The sequence below is a fragment of the Mycotypha africana genome, assembly GCF_025528875.1.
Source record: "Mycotypha africana strain NRRL 2978 chromosome Unknown BDF20scaffold_9, whole genome shotgun sequence".
Taxonomy (NCBI): domain Eukaryota; kingdom Fungi; phylum Mucoromycota; class Mucoromycetes; order Mucorales; family Mycotyphaceae; genus Mycotypha; species Mycotypha africana.
The window spans coordinates 1333125-1352122 of record NW_026515733.1 but is presented as its reverse complement, the minus strand read 5'-3'; the positions used below and the strand labels follow the sequence as shown (position 1 = coordinate 1352122).

The 18998-nt window shown below is 37.7% G+C and overlaps 4 protein-coding genes across 4 annotated transcripts; 2 read left to right on the top strand and 2 right to left on the bottom strand.

Annotated features, from left to right (window-relative positions):
- Window positions 1-70: 70 nt before the first annotated feature.
- Window positions 71-2387, top strand: BDF20DRAFT_915696 (uncharacterized protein; the record flags this gene model as incomplete). The annotated part of the gene is made up of 4 exons (XM_053084353.1): window positions 71-937; window positions 1006-1088; window positions 1168-1243; window positions 1305-2387. 4 exons carry the CDS (start codon window positions 71-73, stop codon window positions 2385-2387), a joined length of 2109 nt encoding a protein of 702 aa, XP_052933719.1.
- Window positions 2388-5968: 3581 nt separating this feature from the next.
- Window positions 5969-7147, top strand: BDF20DRAFT_838222 (uncharacterized protein; the record flags this gene model as incomplete). Its single annotated transcript, XM_053079133.1, has 1 exon — window positions 5969-7147. The coding sequence occupies one exon, from the start codon at window positions 5969-5971 to the stop codon at window positions 7145-7147; it is 1179 nt and encodes a 392-aa protein (XP_052933718.1).
- A 583-nt stretch (window positions 7148-7730) lies between these two features.
- BDF20DRAFT_915694 (uncharacterized protein) lies at window positions 7731-9790 on the bottom strand (the record flags this gene model as incomplete). Its single annotated transcript, XM_053084352.1, has 6 exons — window positions 7731-7781; window positions 7859-8574; window positions 8681-9209; window positions 9297-9320; window positions 9403-9521; window positions 9589-9790. The coding sequence occupies 6 exons, from the start codon at window positions 9788-9790 to the stop codon at window positions 7731-7733; spliced, it is 1641 nt and encodes a 546-aa protein (XP_052933717.1).
- A 1841-nt stretch (window positions 9791-11631) lies between these two features.
- Window positions 11632-12312, bottom strand: BDF20DRAFT_915693 (uncharacterized protein; the record flags this gene model as incomplete). The annotated part of the gene is made up of 3 exons (XM_053084351.1): window positions 11632-11766; window positions 11837-11904; window positions 12105-12312. The coding sequence occupies 3 exons, from the start codon at window positions 12310-12312 to the stop codon at window positions 11632-11634; spliced, it is 411 nt and encodes a 136-aa protein (XP_052933716.1).
- Between the last annotated feature and the right edge of the window lie 6686 nt (window positions 12313-18998).

Here is an 18998-nt window from a genome sequence, read left to right as displayed (position 1 = left end):
TTTCGCTTAGGATTACAGCAGGCATACGGACAACGATACGTTGCGTGCTTCTCACATTCTTAATTTATAAATGAATCCTTATTTAAACCAAGGTATTCAAAATAATGCCTTTATTCAAACTGCATATGTACAACCGCAACAACCATTCGTGGGAGGTTTAGCTGAAATGCCAATAGCAGGCGTTAATTTTGCGCCTCAACCCATCGATAATACAGTTGCCACTCCCACTTCGAGTGTTAATTTACAGCAAACACCTCAATTACAAGCATCGCAAACGCAAACGCAAACGCAACCGCAAACGCAACCGCAAACAGATGCGGGAAGCAATCCAGCATTAATGGCCAATGTGCTGGCAAAGAGGCAAAGGTTCGGTCCGACATTGCAACAACAACCTCCACCTCAATTTAACAACACCGTAGTAAGTGCCAATCCTATAATGGCTGAATCTGCCGCAAATGCGGCAACGATTGGATTGCAAAGCCCACAGCAGCAAATGCAGCAACACAGTCCGTTGTCAACAACCACTCAACAAGCAATGTATGCACAACAAAATCTTTATCGAGCAATGCCTCAACTTCAAGCGACTTCTCAACAGCCGCAACCTTGGATGAACGGAGGAGTACAACAGCCAATGTCACTACAAGATCAACAAAGACAGCAACAACAATTTTTTATTCTACAACAACAACAACAAATGTTGAGGAGACAGCAACAACAGCAACGTCAACAGCAACAGAATGTATCACCTGTGCCATTTCAACAACCTGCACTTGCTAATATTTCAATATCAAATAATTCATCATCACCAAATAGCAGAAGTAATGTGAATACAGGATCACCCCTCTCCGCTGCCGCTGCGGCTACCCCTTCATCAGTAGTACCATCAACTACATTAGATGTCGCAATCATGCAACTGAACACCAAACGAGTAGAAGCTGTATGTAATAGAGTTCTTTTTAGTCTGCTTACAAGTTATTGACATTGATCTGTTGAACTGTATTGTAGATTTTGGCTTTGAATGTAGAACTCATCAGGTTATGCGTTGAAAGCCGAGGTATTGGAACGTCTTTGGAGCCTAACATGGCACTGTGAGTATTGCGCGAAAAGGAATAGAGCAATGAGATGCATATTTTGTTTATAAGTTGAACTAAATTGGGTTTTCAACAGATACCAAGCAAAGTTGCAATCCAACCTTACCTATCTCGCAACAATGGCTGACATATCAATGATTAAACCAGGAGAAGTACGGAATTGCCCTTTGAAAATGCTTTACAAATTATTAAACGTCTTTATTTTCTACCTAGGATTTCAAACAACCTGCTCCACCTGATCTATCACCTTTACCTCCACCAAATTCCGAGACTGGAAAGAAGATACATGAGTTATTGAGCGCAGTAAGGAAACTTTTTGAAGTAACGGAAATCACTGAAAGTACTAGTGCCACAAACACTCCAAATAGCTCGTCGCCACAACAGCAACAACAACCACAACAGCAACAGCAACCACAACAGCAACAGCAACCACAGCAGCAACAGCAACCACAGCAGCAACAGCAACCACAGCAGCAACAGCAACCACAGCAGCAACAGCAACCACAGCAGCAACAGCAACCACAGCAGCAACAGCAACCACAGCAGCAACAGCAACCACAACAACAACAATCACCCAATTATAAAACGGATCAACGCCAGCAGACAATGCCTCAGCAACAATCACAACCACAATCACAGCAGACACCACAAACCCCACAACTACGAGCTCAACAACAATTATCCCCAAGTCAGCAACAGCAATTGCAACAACAGCAATTATTACGGCAACAAGCAGCAGCTATGCACCAACAACAACAAAACTTATTTATGAGAAATGCGGCACAAGGCAATAACTCAAACAATAACAAGGCTGCTGCTGCTGCTATGAATACTGGGCATATAAATATGAATGTTATGGATCCGCAAGCTATTTTGAGACAAGCGCATCAAACACAAAATCTGATACAACAACAGCAGCAGCAAGTGAGGCAGCAGCAACAACAACAAATGATAAGTAGTATGGGTATGAATATGTCATCTCCTCTTATTTATGCTGGTAGCACAGCAAGTAATCCCAACTTCAATCCTATGCAAAATGGTATTATGAATTCACCAAATATGACAGCGATACCACAACAACAGCTGCAGCCACAGCCTCAAGCATTAAATCCAAATGATATTTTAGCAGGAAACAATATGATGAATCCCAATAATCTATTAATGAATGCGAACTCTATGATGATGTTCAATCCTGGCCAACCAGCAATGAATCCTGAAGATCCTAACGACTATAATAATGTGCTGTTGATGATGCAGCGTATGCAACAGCAGCAACAGCAGCAACAACAACCATAACCTATAAATTTCGGGAAAAAAAAACGCTGTTGATATACAGCCGTATTTCAGTCGTTACAGTGGTTTGAATATCGCTTATAGTATAGAATTTTTCCTGTTATATACGTAAAGTGAAAAGAGGATGGAAGGTTTTTAACGGAACATTTATTAAAGTGTATAAACTGTTCAATACGGTTGATAATTTAAATGCATAATATGGTAACTGCTAACGAAGGACTATGATCGTTATGACTTGTGATATCTTTTTAAGACTACTACGTACATGTTATTCCATACAGTTTCAATAATCGTTTTTGCGATAATTCTGGTTTTTTATTGTCCAATGGCGATTATCATGATTATTGCACGAAATAACCAACTACAATATTCGAGCACTTGCAGCCAGTTAGATAATACATTCCACCACGGTCTGCTTATATTGCATTTAAAATAGGTTAGGTACGTGCATTATATAACAAGATAGAGGTCTAAGTATAAAGAATTACAATCTGAACCCAAAATTAGTGGCTAGCATACATGTCCTCGCAGTAATGTAATTCCCATCAGATCTTTACATTGGTCTACTTCGACTGAAAGTAATAAAGACATTAATTCATAATCATCGACTCAAAACAGTTATCAATTTATCATATTCAATTAACCTTGTGATTTTGAAGTCTGTCACAATATTGATCCCCAAACAATCAATACTTGTTTCTGGAGGAGAATTTGTGGTGATCTATTTACATATCGCTCATACTTGCGTTCTGTCAATACTCCAGATAATAGTTCAAAAAGAAAAAGATTGAATTTCGTAGATTATGCTTATCCATGTTTTTAAATAAAAATCAATTTACTCTTATCTAAAGAATAGAAAAAGAAACAATAATTACACTATAAACATTAGTGGCAATTATAATACAACCTTTGCTGGTGACAACAAAGACAAGTAATAAAGACGATTGTAAGAAGATGAAATTTCTAATAGATTATTGAAGTACTGGGTTGAGTTCATTGTAAACAATCATGATTTTCATCCATAACAGCCCTGGGGCTAATGAGACTCTCCCATGTGATAAAGGAGTTGATAGTAACTCCAATATAAATAAAGAAAGTATAATGAACACGTTCAATATTATAAAACAGAAGCATTATACCAAGTGATGCTATTATCTCTGAAGATGTATACCAACCTGAAGAACCTTCCAAACGCAATACTTAGGATAATAAATCAGTATCAACCAAGGACGTACATGATACGGTCAGAAGTGTACAACTGAAGTTTTTCTTCGCAAGATGGGTTCGAATACTCGTTTAGCCTTATTGAGAGTCGAAGAAGAACGAAAGAGAGATACTCAACTAAGATTTTGTTAAATTATGAATGAACAATTTATGGTAAGCTCAAACATTAGTATGATTAAAGTAATGCCGCTGAGCTTTTTTTTTTTTTCTGGTAGATGATATCAACTTGGCTATTTGCTAACTTTTTCCAAGGTATAAGGTGTCAATCAGAAAGTGAAATGGGTATGAAATAGTGGATGTGAATGCAAGTTGAAGGATAAAAGGGTGGAACTCTTGCAGGAAATGACGGACAACGTGCAAAATCTCCAGTTACGCATTCACTTTCGGTGAAGAGATACTACGAACAATTCAGCGTTAAGCGTTGTGACTCTAAATACTTCAGGCAAGTTGAAATGGATGAAAACAGATACATAGAACTCTAATCAAAGCCACTACATATATGCTTCATCATGTACATTCTGCACAACATGATGTTTGCCTGGTTTCCATTGATTATGCTGCGCTCACGTCAAAAAAGTAAAAGCTGGAACAATTGGTCTGGTAATTGATAAATATTGCGCATTTGATACAAACCTTGGCCCATCTTTCTTCGCAAATTCGATTGCAGAAAGAAGATTTTACAGTGTTCGAAAGAACAATCAATTATTTCAGATAATCCATTTACAGCGGCAGCTGTTCTACGATATCATTCAACTATTGTGTTTTTCCTACCTTTGAAAATTAAATTGTTGTCCATTCCTGTATTTGCTACTTAGTCAATTGTCTAGTTGATTATTGATGCTAATGGTTGGTATATAACGCTAAAGCCAATTCTTAGAAATTCTGGTAAAATAAAGATGTTATGAATGGCTTCCACAAATCTTCTATCTTGAAAAAAGTATGGGTTGTTTGCGGTCAATTATTGGAACATATTTCAAAATCACGAAAATCTTCAATTTTTTTCCCCCAGCCATAGAGCATTTCCGATAAAATGATCTACGTAGAAAAGCATACATGATACTCGTATATCTTCATACTTTAACATATGTCAACATTATGCTTGTCAGAGAAGATTGATGGGAAGCCAAAATTTTCAGTTACACGGAACGAACAGCAGTGGGCATGAATGCGGGATAACAGTTGACGTTATGCGCAAAAAAACTGATTGAAAAATATTTTGAGCTCATTGTGAAGAAGTAGGTTGTTTGAACATGTATCAGAGTTAGATACACTTTAAGTTTCGAAATCTTTGAAAAGGAAACGAAAAGAGAAAACTTATATATGAAAAGAACATTTTTGCTTCAAAGAACGAGTAGAAGCATGGCTATCTGGTCCATGCGAAAAATTGCGTCTTCCTTGATGAGGATGGCTTCAATTTTGAAAGGGACTCCAACAAAAACTCCTGGTATCATCAGCTTTGAAAGGGGCTAGTGTTACAATTCTTCGAACTATCTTTAGAGAATCAATGAGTATTACTTGTAAGAAGAAGAGGAAGGTTGATGGCTTTATTCCTGAACAATTCCTAGAGTAGGTAGGAGAACAGAGCACGTTCTTCTACATAAAGTATTGGGTCTATTTAATAAGAACGACTTGGAAAGGGTATTACAATTTGATAAATGATACTCTTATTCATAAACCTGCCATTGTCAAAAATATTAAGACTGTACATGTGTTATTTATAACTCCCTGTACTTTTTCTTTATCCTTGAAGATTCTCGTCGAAGGTCAAGTTTGCTGATAGGAGACGGCCCTTTTGACATCGAACATGTTCTTACTCCGCGTACTGTAAAAGTAATTTCTAAAGTCACTCTAGAATAATGTGAATAGGTATTCTGTAAGCTTTTGTCCAAAATATGTGGACATGGAGCAACATCCTTGATATAACTGTCATTTCAATTTCTTGCATCTGCCACTGGCATACAATAAAAGCCTGCCAAATTCAGATATGAATTTCCTGAGCTCTGTCTTTTTTATTATCAAAATTTCGCCCAAATCGCTGCAAAATACCGTATAGAATAGGTAGAATTTTGGTGATATCTATAATACCAAGTAGTCGAAAGAATTTTAACAAAAACTGCTTTACTGGCGGGATCTTCAAGTTTGCAGGCTATATATATGTACGATTCATGTATCTGCTCGCAAAGCTTTTACTTGACAATGAATCTTTCACATGTAGCTGGGTGCAAAAATACACTTCTACTTCTACTCCTATGCTTACATAAAATGTGAAGAGAATCTGATATAATACTGATGAATGTTGCTTTCTTTTGCTTATCATTTTGAAACATTTTTCTACATAGTCTGTGAAAAAGGAAAAAGACATGCCTAAAGAACTTTTTAGTCATTTGCCGTATGAGCTTATTCTAAAAGTGAGCAGTTATCTCGGGTTTGCAGACGTATGGTATTTAGGCACTTGCTCATCTCAGTATCGCATGCTGTCGCTTCAACTATTGAAAACTCAGTTTAACATTGACTTATTAAAGCAAAGGTTGCCACATCCTCTTACTCAGCTTATACATGCTGCAGTTGCATATTTAGACAGATATGCGTTGCAGCCTGGTGATCAGATTGAACCATCAGTACTACAGTCAGTAGCCAATGTCATGGCCATTACAATCTACGACCATATACCCAGCCAAGCAGGCAGAATTTTTTCCTTGGACTTCCTGCTTGACGAAACGCTATGCATTTTAATGTGCCATTGCTTACTAGATCCAACACTGCAAACCTTCGCTGATAAAGGAGAAGCAAACAATATTGTTGCAGGTCAAGATTTAGATCAAATTATATCATCTATGCAACCTGTAGCACCTCCAAATGAGACACATGATATATCACCTTCGCCGTCGACTGGTGTGCTAATGGTCGATTTTTTGAACGTCTTATATGAGACGTTGTGTGGCATATTTGATGACTCATCCATTGCAGAGATCTTTCATCGCCTATTGCTCAATCATTTACAACGAAAGATTACTGAAATCCGACATAATTATCAATCACGTCAATCCGATTTATCTTCCTACGCTTGCCAAATAAACTCACATCTTTTTGATGACTTCAAACTTTTTATGAAGCTTCTATGCTCAATAGGTCGCACCGATTTACTTTCTGCAAGAGATCTTGATACGTTCACATTGCTTCATATCAACTACTTTTTTATTACAAAACCTAGCGACGTCGATTTTTCATTAACAGAAGGATTCAGGATAAATTTGAATAGCAGTAACGACAAGCAACCAATCATCAGCACTACTACCAAAAGCAAACAGCAAACCTATTATCTGCAATGGAAATTATGGCTAGAAGAGACGCAACTGCGCGTCCACACATTATTAGACCTACTACGAGTTCTTATTCAGCGAAAATATACCCATGGCGAGTTACCAGAGTTTAAACATATTTTAAGTATTTTGCAGGAGACAGTAACTGCACTGTCCTTATCACAAATGCTATGCCCTGATAATGGTTCTAAAATTGGTGGCGAGAATAATACAACTTGATGAACCAAACATTGAACACCTGAATCATTTGCAAAATTTTTATGCCACATCTCAAATATCTGAGCAGCTGGCACATGAAACCAGAACTTTCGCGAACAGTTAACTTTGCTTCATGAATATACAGTTTGATGTTCACAAAACATCATTTTTGTCCATGGTTGCTCTCTTTCTCACAGTGAAGAGTTGAACATTTGATCATGATTCATATTAGATGTCTATATCTTATTTACTTAAATCAGAATGACTGAGGATTACCATAACTGTCTTGTTGCTCGTTCGCAGCCCTTATGTCTAAACACCATTCAATTTTACAACCGAAAGGGCGCTGTATTCCTTTCGTTTTCGCTAAAGATAACATCTCTTCACTTAACATTGTTGACGAGTGTTGCCTTTATTACGTGTAGTTTGTTTATTACATGCCATTTGGATATAATTTCATATTTGATATTTTTTTTTCAAAAAAAAAGGGAACAAGAATCTAACAATATACGGTGCTAATACGAGTGAAATAAATTAATAAGAGATTATAATATTACAAAAAAAAGAAAAAGAAAAAGAGAATGCTTTAATGATCTTATGAAAGTTATGTCTTGAGGAAATATTCATGAATTTCTTCCAACGATTTTCCATTAGTCTGCAAACATTAAAAAAATAGTTAATCATCACTTTGCGGACAAAGCAGACTATGTAGTTTCAGGGTTATAACCTTACCTCTGGCATGAGTTTCACCAATGCGACCCATAAAAGTGCAGAGAGGCCAGCATAAAACCAAAAGGCACCAGCCGTTGTCATAGCTTCAGTCATAGACAAGAAACTGGTAGAGATGATCAAGTTACAAATCCAATTCACGGCTGTTGCCACACCATTTGCTTTACCACGAATGGTCATGGAAAACATCTCTGACTGAGCTAACCAAGGGATATAACCTAAGCCTAAAGCATAACTGGCAACATAAATAATGAGAAATGTCAACAAGACGCCTGTAATAGCCTTATCATGAGGCTTAGGAGGACAGCCCGTAGCACTCTGAAAAATATCTTCTAAATGACCGGATTTTGCTATACAGCTATTACCAGAAATAGACCATCCACAACGATCATCCAAAACGCAGCGAGCACAGTTACTAGAGTAACCGCTGCAGTCATATTGCTGCGTAACAAATCCTTGTTGAGCAGCGAAACAAGCGCCCAGCGCAATTAAGCCGCCTATCATAGTAACCATAGTGATTAAAAGCATCTTTCTACGGCCAAATTTATCAATGACAAGGATGGCAACTACTGTGAAAATCATGTTTGTAGCAGACACAATGATGGCAACACTAGTTGAGCCTTGATTGCTTTTGAAACCTGCCATCTGTAAAATAGTAGCTGCATAATACATGGCCGTATTGAAGCCTGAAAATTGTTGTGCTGCTTGTAAAATACAGGCTACAAGGAAAAAAAACGAAAGCAATTGGTTAGTTGATGATGATAACACTCCTCAAACCGGTACTTAACCGTCCGGAAAAATTCCTTGTATCATCTGTTTACATACCAATAATGAGAGGCATAAAGTTATCTTTATGTAAAAAGTCTTTAAAGGTCCCTGATCTACAGACGTGAATATCATCGTCAATCAATCTAATTTCTCTATCGATGAAAACGTCACTCACAGAGCTTCCGTAGATTCTCTGAAGGGCTGCTTTTGCTTGGTCAAACTTGCCAATAGCGATTAAGCGGCGCGGTGATTCTGGCAGAAAAGGCATAATGACGAATTGAAAAAGAGCAGGAATTCCAGCAATACCGAACATATATCGCCAGCCATTAGGAACTGACGCAAAGGCGATATTGATAGCATAAGCAATGACTTGACCGGTTGTAATAACGAGTGTATTCATAGTAGTTAATCGTCCTCTTAGATGCTTTGGTGACAATTCGCTAACGTATACAGGAACAATCATGGATGCAATACCAACAGCAAGACCGACCACAATTCTACCAAACAAAAGTAAACCAAAACTATTGGCGAGTGCTAGTAGTAAAGCACCAGCAATGAAAACCACCGAAGATATAATAACAAGTATCTATGGAGCAAAAAGAATAAACGAGTCAATCTATTGCCATAGAAAGGATATTGATGAAGTGTATTACCACTTATGATGGAAACTAACCTTTCTGCCAATCCTGTCCGAAAGCTAAACGAACCATAAGTGTGGGCAGAATTAATAACAAACAAACCTTTTTCACATGTATGCCTTCTTTATGAAAAATCCTTACCAAACCAGAAAAGAAACCACCAAATATAGCACCAAACGTAGTTGCGCCAACAACTAATTCTTTTTGAACATTATTCAAATGGAAATCATCTTGCAATGATGTCAGGGCACCGGAAATAACTATTGATACAGAAGCAAAGCAAACATAAATATATTGTATAAAGCTAAAGCAAAAATAGGTATTTACCGCCTGTATCATAACCGAACAAAAATCCGCCTATACACACACAAATAACAAGTGTAAGAACGAAAGGTGTCGGCTTGGCTTCCAGATCAGAATCGTCTGAGCTTTCCTCGTGAGGTTCAAAAACCTCTTCGGTTGGATCTACTAATCTTGTTGGTTCATAGTCGTCTTTTACGTTCTGACTTTTTATATGACGTAGTGACATTGACCCCTTTTTAAATTATAAAAGAGTGGTATGTTGGTATAGTTGTAATATGATTGTGGTCTAGTCAGAGTGATTGTCAAAACTGATGGATGGCGAAAATGGTGGAAGTTGGGAAAACTGAGTCTGTGTGGGTTGATCATTGCTTTACCTTGAAAATTCAAAGATTTTGCTTGGCTGTCGCACTTTCGATTTTTTTTAAAATCCAGCCAGATGTCTCAAAACTGATCCGAGCTGACTCACCTCCACTAGAGCGAACATCAGTAAAAAATGTCTTTATACATTATCTACAATTAGGAATGTATATTAACTGATAAGAATGTTGACTTTTTTAATCAAAGTGATGTATTTATATGTTGTAAATACCTAAATTGCAAGCCATTGCTAAGATTTACACTCTTTCGCTGTTTTTTACTTATTCCTTTTGTTATTATTTACTAATTGCTTTTCTCTTTTTCGTTTCTAAAAACTGAAGTTCAAAAACCAAGAGTATTTAATTTTTGATGGTAAATAGATAGATGCCTGATGGTGCATTGACACCGTGAAGCTGACGGATACGTATCTTTTCTAGTACATCAATAAAGAATAGAAGTATACTCTTCCTTGGGTCTATGGTTTGTGATATAGCTTGCGCGTCCTAAATCGCAATCTTAGGGATTAACACTGCAACTCGCTTTTTATGAGATCATAAGACCTTTGCCTACTACAGTCGTCCTTGCTAATTGGAACTTTCGCAAGTTCTGAAATTGGAGGACGCTCTTCAGATGATATGTACAGACTGTTCTTTCAAAGCTCTGTAGCCAAAACCGGCCTACTTAAATTGCTAGAAATCATGCCTTTTTCAAACCAAGTGGTTCTATTTCTTTCAAATTGTTCAGGTACAAAACGATAAAGCAACATAAAAAATATGCAATTTATCAGACATACATATGAATAGAACAATTACTGGAGTTTGTTTGCTAAATCTAATCAAAATCTATAATCGCTTATTCTTGGAGCTGAACATAGAAACATCGAATTTTCTATTCTTTTTCCATTTGTCGTAGATCTCCGCACAGCTTACTTTTAAACAAGGATTTTTACTGACATTTTAAGCCCCAATGGACACGAGATATTAAAGCTTATCTAAATTGCCCGGGGCAGCTCGATTTTTTTGAGAATAGAACAATGCATAGTGTCGGTCAGGGTGCCGTGGTGGGCGAAAAAGCATACTATCTAATTTGGGGGAAGGGGTTTAAACTAATCATTATAATTGGTAGGCTAAGACTTTGGGCGCGGTTCGGGATTTTGCTTAATTAAGCCTGGGCGGGCACCGCAATCATTCATAACTTATTTAAACACCAACACCGACCGAGAACCACCTTGATAGCGGCATTAAAAAACCCTAGGAAGCAGAGAGAAAGGGATCAAAGCTGAAATAATATCACCGGCGTACAGGAATCGAATCAACAATCATTGGTTTGGAAAGCCAAGGTGCTAACTACCTCCACCCGGGGGCTGGGCCCCTTTTATACGTTTGCGGTGCTAGTTCGTGAAATGATGCTATAGATATAGTAGTTTTACGCTTGGTATTTTCTTCCAAGAGTTGTCTTATTAAAATAATTGAGTCTTTTCAATCAATTCAGTTCTTTCAATCAGTTTCTATTCAATTTCAATCAGTGTTCTCAAAAATAAATAATAAGACTAGCTAAAATAAATATATTATCAAAACTACTTAAAGTTATCTATCTATTCAAATCAAGGTTCAAAGATTTAAAATCTATTGTCTAAAAAACTCTCCTCTATCAAAAAAGGTCAATTATCCTTTTTCCACTGGATCAACAATCTGAGTTCAGGGACGAGTATTATTCAATTTCCGCTTCCAATAATTTACCAAAAGATGAGCATGACCTTACGGGTGTCCGGTCCAGCATACCCTCTTCCGTCTCGATCTCCGATACTGCTGATGTAATTTTTGAATATTCCAGCTCCGTAACACGCTTCCACACCAAAATTACATCAGTTTCTTCTTGCGAGCCACGTTTGAAAAAGCTGTTCATTCTTCTTTACTTGTACATCGGGTACCATATGTTTCCTTCTGGTGAATGGTGTCAAACAATCTCCATTCTCTGCGCCTTCTAATCATTTTGCATTTGGACCAGTCAAATGATACGTCCCAGAAACATTCACCTTAATAATTGTCATTGGACCACAAATCCGAAAACTTTGCTTCCTTGTAGAAGTCCTTCATCAATACTTGCTCACCAATATTATAAATTCTTGAATGATGTACTGTCTTACCGTTCTCTCTTTTTCTTCTCTTCCGACTTCTCCTTACTTTCTATCCGTAAGTCTCGCATTATAGTATCAATTTCTTCTACCCGTCTTGTTATTTCTGCAACTAGTTCTTCGACGTAGTCATTTCTTGGTGCAGGCCATACCAAGGGTGTCTGTATATCAAATCCATATAACATCTTTGCAGGAGTGAGACCTGTGGCCATCAATGCAGTTGGAATCTTTTCATCCCATTTCTTCATATCTTCCATCATCTCTTACGATTTTTGCTATTACTTGCATCAACGTTTGATTCATACGTTCACACAATCCGTTTGTCTGCGGTCTGAAACTAGTTGTGGTTATGTGTCGGCATCCGATCGTCTTTAGAAAATGTTTACATATGTTGATTTGAAATTGGATCCTCTATCGGTAAGGATGTACTGAGCAACTCCGTAGAATTGGATCACATTATTATACAGGAATTCTGCAGTAGTTTCTTCAGTGATATCTGCAACAGCTTGAGCAATAGGCCAACGGGTGAGGTAATCAATTGCAACGAGGATATACTTATTCTTTTGTTGTGATTCTATAACTGGTCCAACTGCATCACATCCTATCATGTAAAATGGACGAGTATTCAACTGTATTGGTTTAGCCACGTTGCTTCTTCGAGTTAACGTTTTCTTTCGATATTGACATGTTTCGCAAGTGGTAACGATTTCCTTGACCTTTTCGAATAATTTGGGTGCGTAGAAATGGGATTTCGTTCTGTACCATGTATTGTTGATGCCCAGATGGCCTTCTTCATGTACCTTTTTAAGAACTTCTTCGATATTTCCTTGATGTAAAACTTCTAAAAAATCAGGTTGTTTGCTTGTCGGTTTAGTATATAATCGTCTGCTGAATAAAATGTACTTCTTTGCTAGGTTGTGGAGTTTCAGCTTATGAGCTTCAGTACAATCCAAGGGATATTTCTTGCGTTCTGTGAGTTGAGTTATTGCTATATATGTTGCGTATTCCATGTTTGTTCATTAGTTTCTAAAGGCAGGTTTAGTAGTTAATTTTTTTATTTTTTTATTTTGTCATCTTGCCCTCCCAACCTCCATGCAAGTTATATTAGTCTAGAAAGGGCATCTGCTGGGTTTTCGGATCCCTTTTTGTATTCTACTCGATAATTGTATCCCATTAAACATGCCTTCCATCTTTGCAATTTGGGGCTGGTTTTTTCATTGTTCAAGACATACTGTAGCGCTGCATGATCACATCTGATAATAAATGTTTGTCTACTGCTAAGATAGTATCTGTATCTATTTACTGCCCATATTATACTGAGAGCTTCCAAATGCGAAACGGTGTAATTCAACTGCGTGTTGTTTAACGATTTCGATGCATAACTGATGATAGTTTCATTTTCTGATGACCCGGTAGGTGATTGCGATAATACGGCCCCTAATCCTTTATAGCTTGCATCCGTTGTAATTATCTTGATTTGTTCTCTAATAGGGTATGACAAGATTGGAGGAGAGATAAGTGTGCTCATCAAGAAATTAAATGCATTATGTTGGTCATCTGTCCACTCAAATTGAACGTTCTTCTTCAATAGCTTTTGCAGTGGTTGACTTTTACTGCTGTAGTTTTCGATAAAGCGCTTGAAATAGCCTGTCATTCCGAGTAAGGTTCGAACTTCATCTATGTTCTTGGGCTCTTTTAGCTTTAAATCTTCTTAATGTTATCTTCTGCTGGTCTTAATCCTTCACCAACTTCATGTCCGAGGTACACCACTCTTTTCTTTAACAGTTGACATTTTTCTAAACGCAGGCGGAGATTCGCTTTCTTGCAGGCTTCAAATACTAGTTCTAAATGCTTCAAATGAGTAGCTACATCTTTCGAATATACTATCACATCATCTATAAAAACGTATAAGAATTTTCCAATATATTCCTGTAGAATATTGGTCATAGCTTTCTGGTATGTCGACGGTGCACCAGTTAATCCAAAGGGCATAACATTAAATTCATAGCAACCAAATTTGGATACGAAACCAGTCTTCTCTACACTATTAGGATGCATCTTAATCTGCCAAAACCCTTGTGCAGCGTCGAGTGTTGAAAACACAGTAGCCCCTCCAAGGGAGTCGAGCACTTCCTCAATATGCGGTATAGGATACGATTGCTTTTCTGTTATTTTGTTCAACCGAGTATAATCGACTACCAGTCTAAACTTTCCATTTTTCTTCGGGACGAAAAAGATGGGAGCACAGAACTTTTCATATTTAATTGGCCTGATGATGTTCAACTTCAACAAATTATCCAATTCTTCTCGCAGGCTTTCTTCTTCAATCAAGTGTCAGTCGATAGGGCTTTGATCTAACAGGTTCATCCGACGTGGTTCTGATTTCGTGACACACACCATTCACAACTCCAAGACCGTTAAATTCTACGAAACAATTCTGAAACCGATTCACCAGCTTGGTTATCTCGGGGTGACTTCCTTCTCCTTCATCAGGATTCTCCTTTAGAAATTCACTTTGCGATACGATGTCCTCTTGGTAAGTGTTATATGCTAACACTTCAATTCTACTGTTTTCTTCATAACTTGTGTTATACACCTGTACAGAATATATCTGGCCACACGCAGAGACTTCGTTAGTTGCTACGTTCATCACATTATCATCGAGTAGGCATTGCACTTCTATACAGTCAGTCCCATTTTTCGTAGGTACGACAATGATGGTTCCTCTGTTAGTCAGCCTAATATCATGCTGTTTGATCCATGGACGTCCGAGAAGGCAAACGTCTTTGTGTACTTGAGTTTCATCGATGCAAAAGTGTTCTCTTCTCTCTTTCCCTTTAATTCTTACATCTACGTTGGTGGCCACTTTGCAATTTATTGATTTCTGGCTGCCAAATCCGCTTAGGGGTATAACTTCATGTGCATCAGCCTTTACACCAAGTTTTCGGGTTAGTCGCACACTTAGCACCGATACTGCTGCGCCTGTATCCAATACAGCTTCTACGGGTTCATTATTAATTACCACAAGCACTCGAACTGGCTGTGCTTGCTGGAAACGAGTTCTTCGAACGGATACGATATTTGACTTTCATAGTCGTCGTCGAATTCTTCAATTTCAGAACCTGAGGTATAGGTTATTGAACACTCATCTTCACTTTCATATTCATCAGTATCAGATATGTTGGCATAATTTATTTGTCGTTGCCTATCATATTCTTTCTCATCTAATAATCCGTTAGTTCTCAAGGTGTTAATGGTTTTAGGGAAGGGATAAGTTCCGTTCCTCTCCTTAGTAGCATTTAGTATTTTCTCTTTAGTTTTTCTTCTATGTATGTATTCTATACCACGCTTAACCTCCACTCCCATGTTCTTATTCAAGGCTAAATACTCGTCTACTGGTAATTGCACGAAGGTCTTCTTCAGCTTCTTCCAGGGGTTGTCTACTGCGACGTCCACCTCAACTTTTCTTCTTGGTGCTCTTACTTTTCGATTCTGGTTTGTGGTGGTATATCGTCCAGGACTGCTATATGGTTTAATCGGGGGCAAGCAATGTGATTGGTTCATTATAGCAGACAATGGAGGTAGCACTTCAGTACTAGCAGAAGATAGGTGCATCGGTTCCGCTCGGCCTTTTCCCTTTTTGGTTACATGCAATTTTTCTTCAGTACTGTTATCCAATCTAGTTTTCCTTATTGATGGACGGGCTTTCCTCTGAGAATGTTTTGTTAATGACTTCTACTACATTTAATGTTGGGCTGCGGAGATTATTACTGCTGTCAGTACTAGGATGAGTGGAATTTGAATTGTAATGGACACCAGTACCATTCTCTTTTACTGATCTCCTTTGTCTTTTCCCATCACTTCATTGGTGTTATTTTTACCATACGAATTATATTCTGTGTTACTTCTATGGCTGCTACTTAGTTGATTAGGGCATAATCTTTGTGGGTGCCCTTGTTGACCACAGGCCCAACATACTACTGGTTTCTTTTCAAAATAAGATGCTGGCGGAGGTCGAAATGTATTTGTTGCCGGCTGATTTATTCGTTGTCCATGTTCAACAAGATTAATATTCAATCGATTTACTGCACTAATCAATTCTGCGAGTGAATCTGATGACAACTTATCACTACTTTCTGATCCACTTGATGTAACTGGATGAACTGTTAATGAGGTTACATTTTGGTTGTGGTTGGTGGACGGTAAATCGAATTCACTTTCTTTTCAATTATGACATTCCTGTTATGGGGTTGAATGGCGTATTTTCGTTGGAGCTCTTCTATTTCCATAGTCTTGTCAACCACTTCCTGATAAGTTTTAAGAGTTTTCAGCTCTCGCGACAATTTATAGGCTATTGCTGAGTTGATAGATGCAATGAAAAACAATATTTTCGATTCGTTATCATTAATTTGTACAGATCTGAACAATGGTGCCATAATCTCAACAATCTCAGAAACGTCTTGCCCTGGCCCTTGCTTGACTGTCTTGATCTTCTCCCAGGCCGCAACTACGCGATTCTTCAAGAATTTTTCCCTGAAGTATTGGTTGCATTCTTCCCAAGTTGTTACATCTGTCGTATTTGAGGCATGATGGCAATATTTTATATGAGTAAATCACTCAAAACGTATAACAAAATGTAAAATAAAACTTGATCTCAGATATGAGTACGGCTCATATCTTCGTTCCCGTTTGGTAAGCGGTGTGTTCGAATTGCATATATTTGAACCTTAGATCAAATGTATAACAAATAAAGATAAAATAAGAAAAGAATATGGATTAAGGATAATTCTTATGTAATCTTAGCTACCTCACATAAGATTTGAACAGGTTATCTTTATGAAATATATTTTACTTAGTTTATCTATGGCTATATGACGTTTAGGTATATAGCAGGATTGGTATATGTAGTTGTAGGATATATTAATTCAACAACCAGAACATAGTAGGTCACGGTACTGCTCCTGCTCTGGAAATAAAGTATGGTTGGAGATAAAAAGGCTCAATCACTCTTTATTAAATACAACAACTGTTCACGCAATCAAAAGAACACCACGCACGAATATCTCTTCCTAGCTAACATCTATAATCATTCCCACAGTATCTGAGCTACACAACTGGTGGCCGATAGATATTGGATTATAGATGTAGCTGCATGATCACCCTGGATCTGCCAGGATAGCACATTACAAATCAATCTGCTCTGGGGTAGACGAGTAATTATCCACTTAAAGGGAAGACCTATTCTTTTACGGAAACCTCTGATTCACTGAGTATTTATTATCTGACCATAATACATCAGTGTCAGCTATAGATCCCGATACAATCATTTCGTAGACAGCAAACACTATAAGTCTTTATTAATAGCAGTAATCTTAGTTTTCTTTTCTTTTTCTTTAATTTGTTTTTGAAAAGAAATAAAAACGGTGGTTTGATTTCGTTAAGCTTTCGTGTTTATTTTCTCTTGTGCTATTCTTTACCTTTTACTTCATAGTTAAAACTAGCGAATACCACACTGTTGAAAGTTGTTTGGTGTTTCGTTTTCTCGTTTTGGTCGTTTAAGTTTTCTATTGGACTGGTCGTTTGCTGTTTTTGTTTGTTTTTGGCGTCTTTGGCTGTGTAGCTGTCATGTCCCGATCACTGTCTACGGTATCGAAACACGAGTGAGAATTAATTAATTTAAACACAGCATAAACGGCTGTCAACTTAGACTTGAATTGTCGATTAAGCAATTGTTCACTTCAAACTGGTATCAGATCCATAACAGTGTAAGAACACGCCTTCACTGATCCCTCATTAGATCCATTAGTACTCATTGGTTGTAACTACATCTTCCTAACATCCTCTATAAGCTCAGCTAATTCTCTGAAAAATATATAAAGCCTTCATGTTATCAAAATTGAAATAAAAATTATCTGACTTTTTCGGTCTCGTTCTATCTTGGTCTATAAAAATACTTAAGAGTATCTCAGGTTTGTTGAAATGTTACTTTTGACTTAGCCCAGCACTCTTCAATTGGATTAAGAAATGGCGAATAATGTAAAGAGGCAAGAGGCGATGATCGACGGGAGGTTGGTGTTATTTATAACTCTGAACGGAAATTACAACAAGATAAGCTAGACTACTTCTATTAGAACAAGAGAAAAGTATAGTATGCAGGAAGACAGAAATAACAGATAAAAATACGGAAATTGAGAGGCAGACCATATTTATACGTTTATCAAGTGAAACCTTTCTAATGAAAAGCAATTCACTCATTACAAGTAAGGCGGCATAAATAGAGGTTTGTATCCTCTTTTGGTAATAGCATCCACGACAAATGGAGCATGATGGATTCTGCAATTATCTAACAAGATATAGTATCCCTTTTTACCTGATCTGTCCAAAAAGTCCATTACAATTTCTAAGAATTTTACAGTATGAAACGCAGTTGTACCCTTGGGAACAGGTTGGGTAGCAGTTACAACTTAAGCAGCCTTTCTTTTCTTCGTTTTAGGCTCAACAGAATATTGCTTCTGGAGAATTTCTAGGTCCCCTGCCTTCAAAGGGCTGACCTTCGTGAAATTTATGTATCCCTCTGGCCATATACAACCGATGATGCTGACATTTATCCCTCGCTGGGTTTTCACCTTGACACTTGTAGGCTCACCTACTTTCGACCACACTCGACATCTAACCATTTGGGAGTTGAACCCGGCTTCGTCCACGAAAACACAGTTCGTCATGAAATTGACGTCAGCCGCTCGCCATTTTTCAATTATGCTCGCGCGAAGCTCTAATGTCCTAGGAGCATCCCTTTCCGCAGTGTACTTGCTGGCTTTTTTCGAAAAGAGGCGGCATTTTTCTCTAATGTGCGTATATAAACTGGATAGAGCAATCTTCTCAATTTCTGGATATCTTTCGAGTAATTTGATTCTTGCTTCAAGTAATACAAGGCAAGGATTTT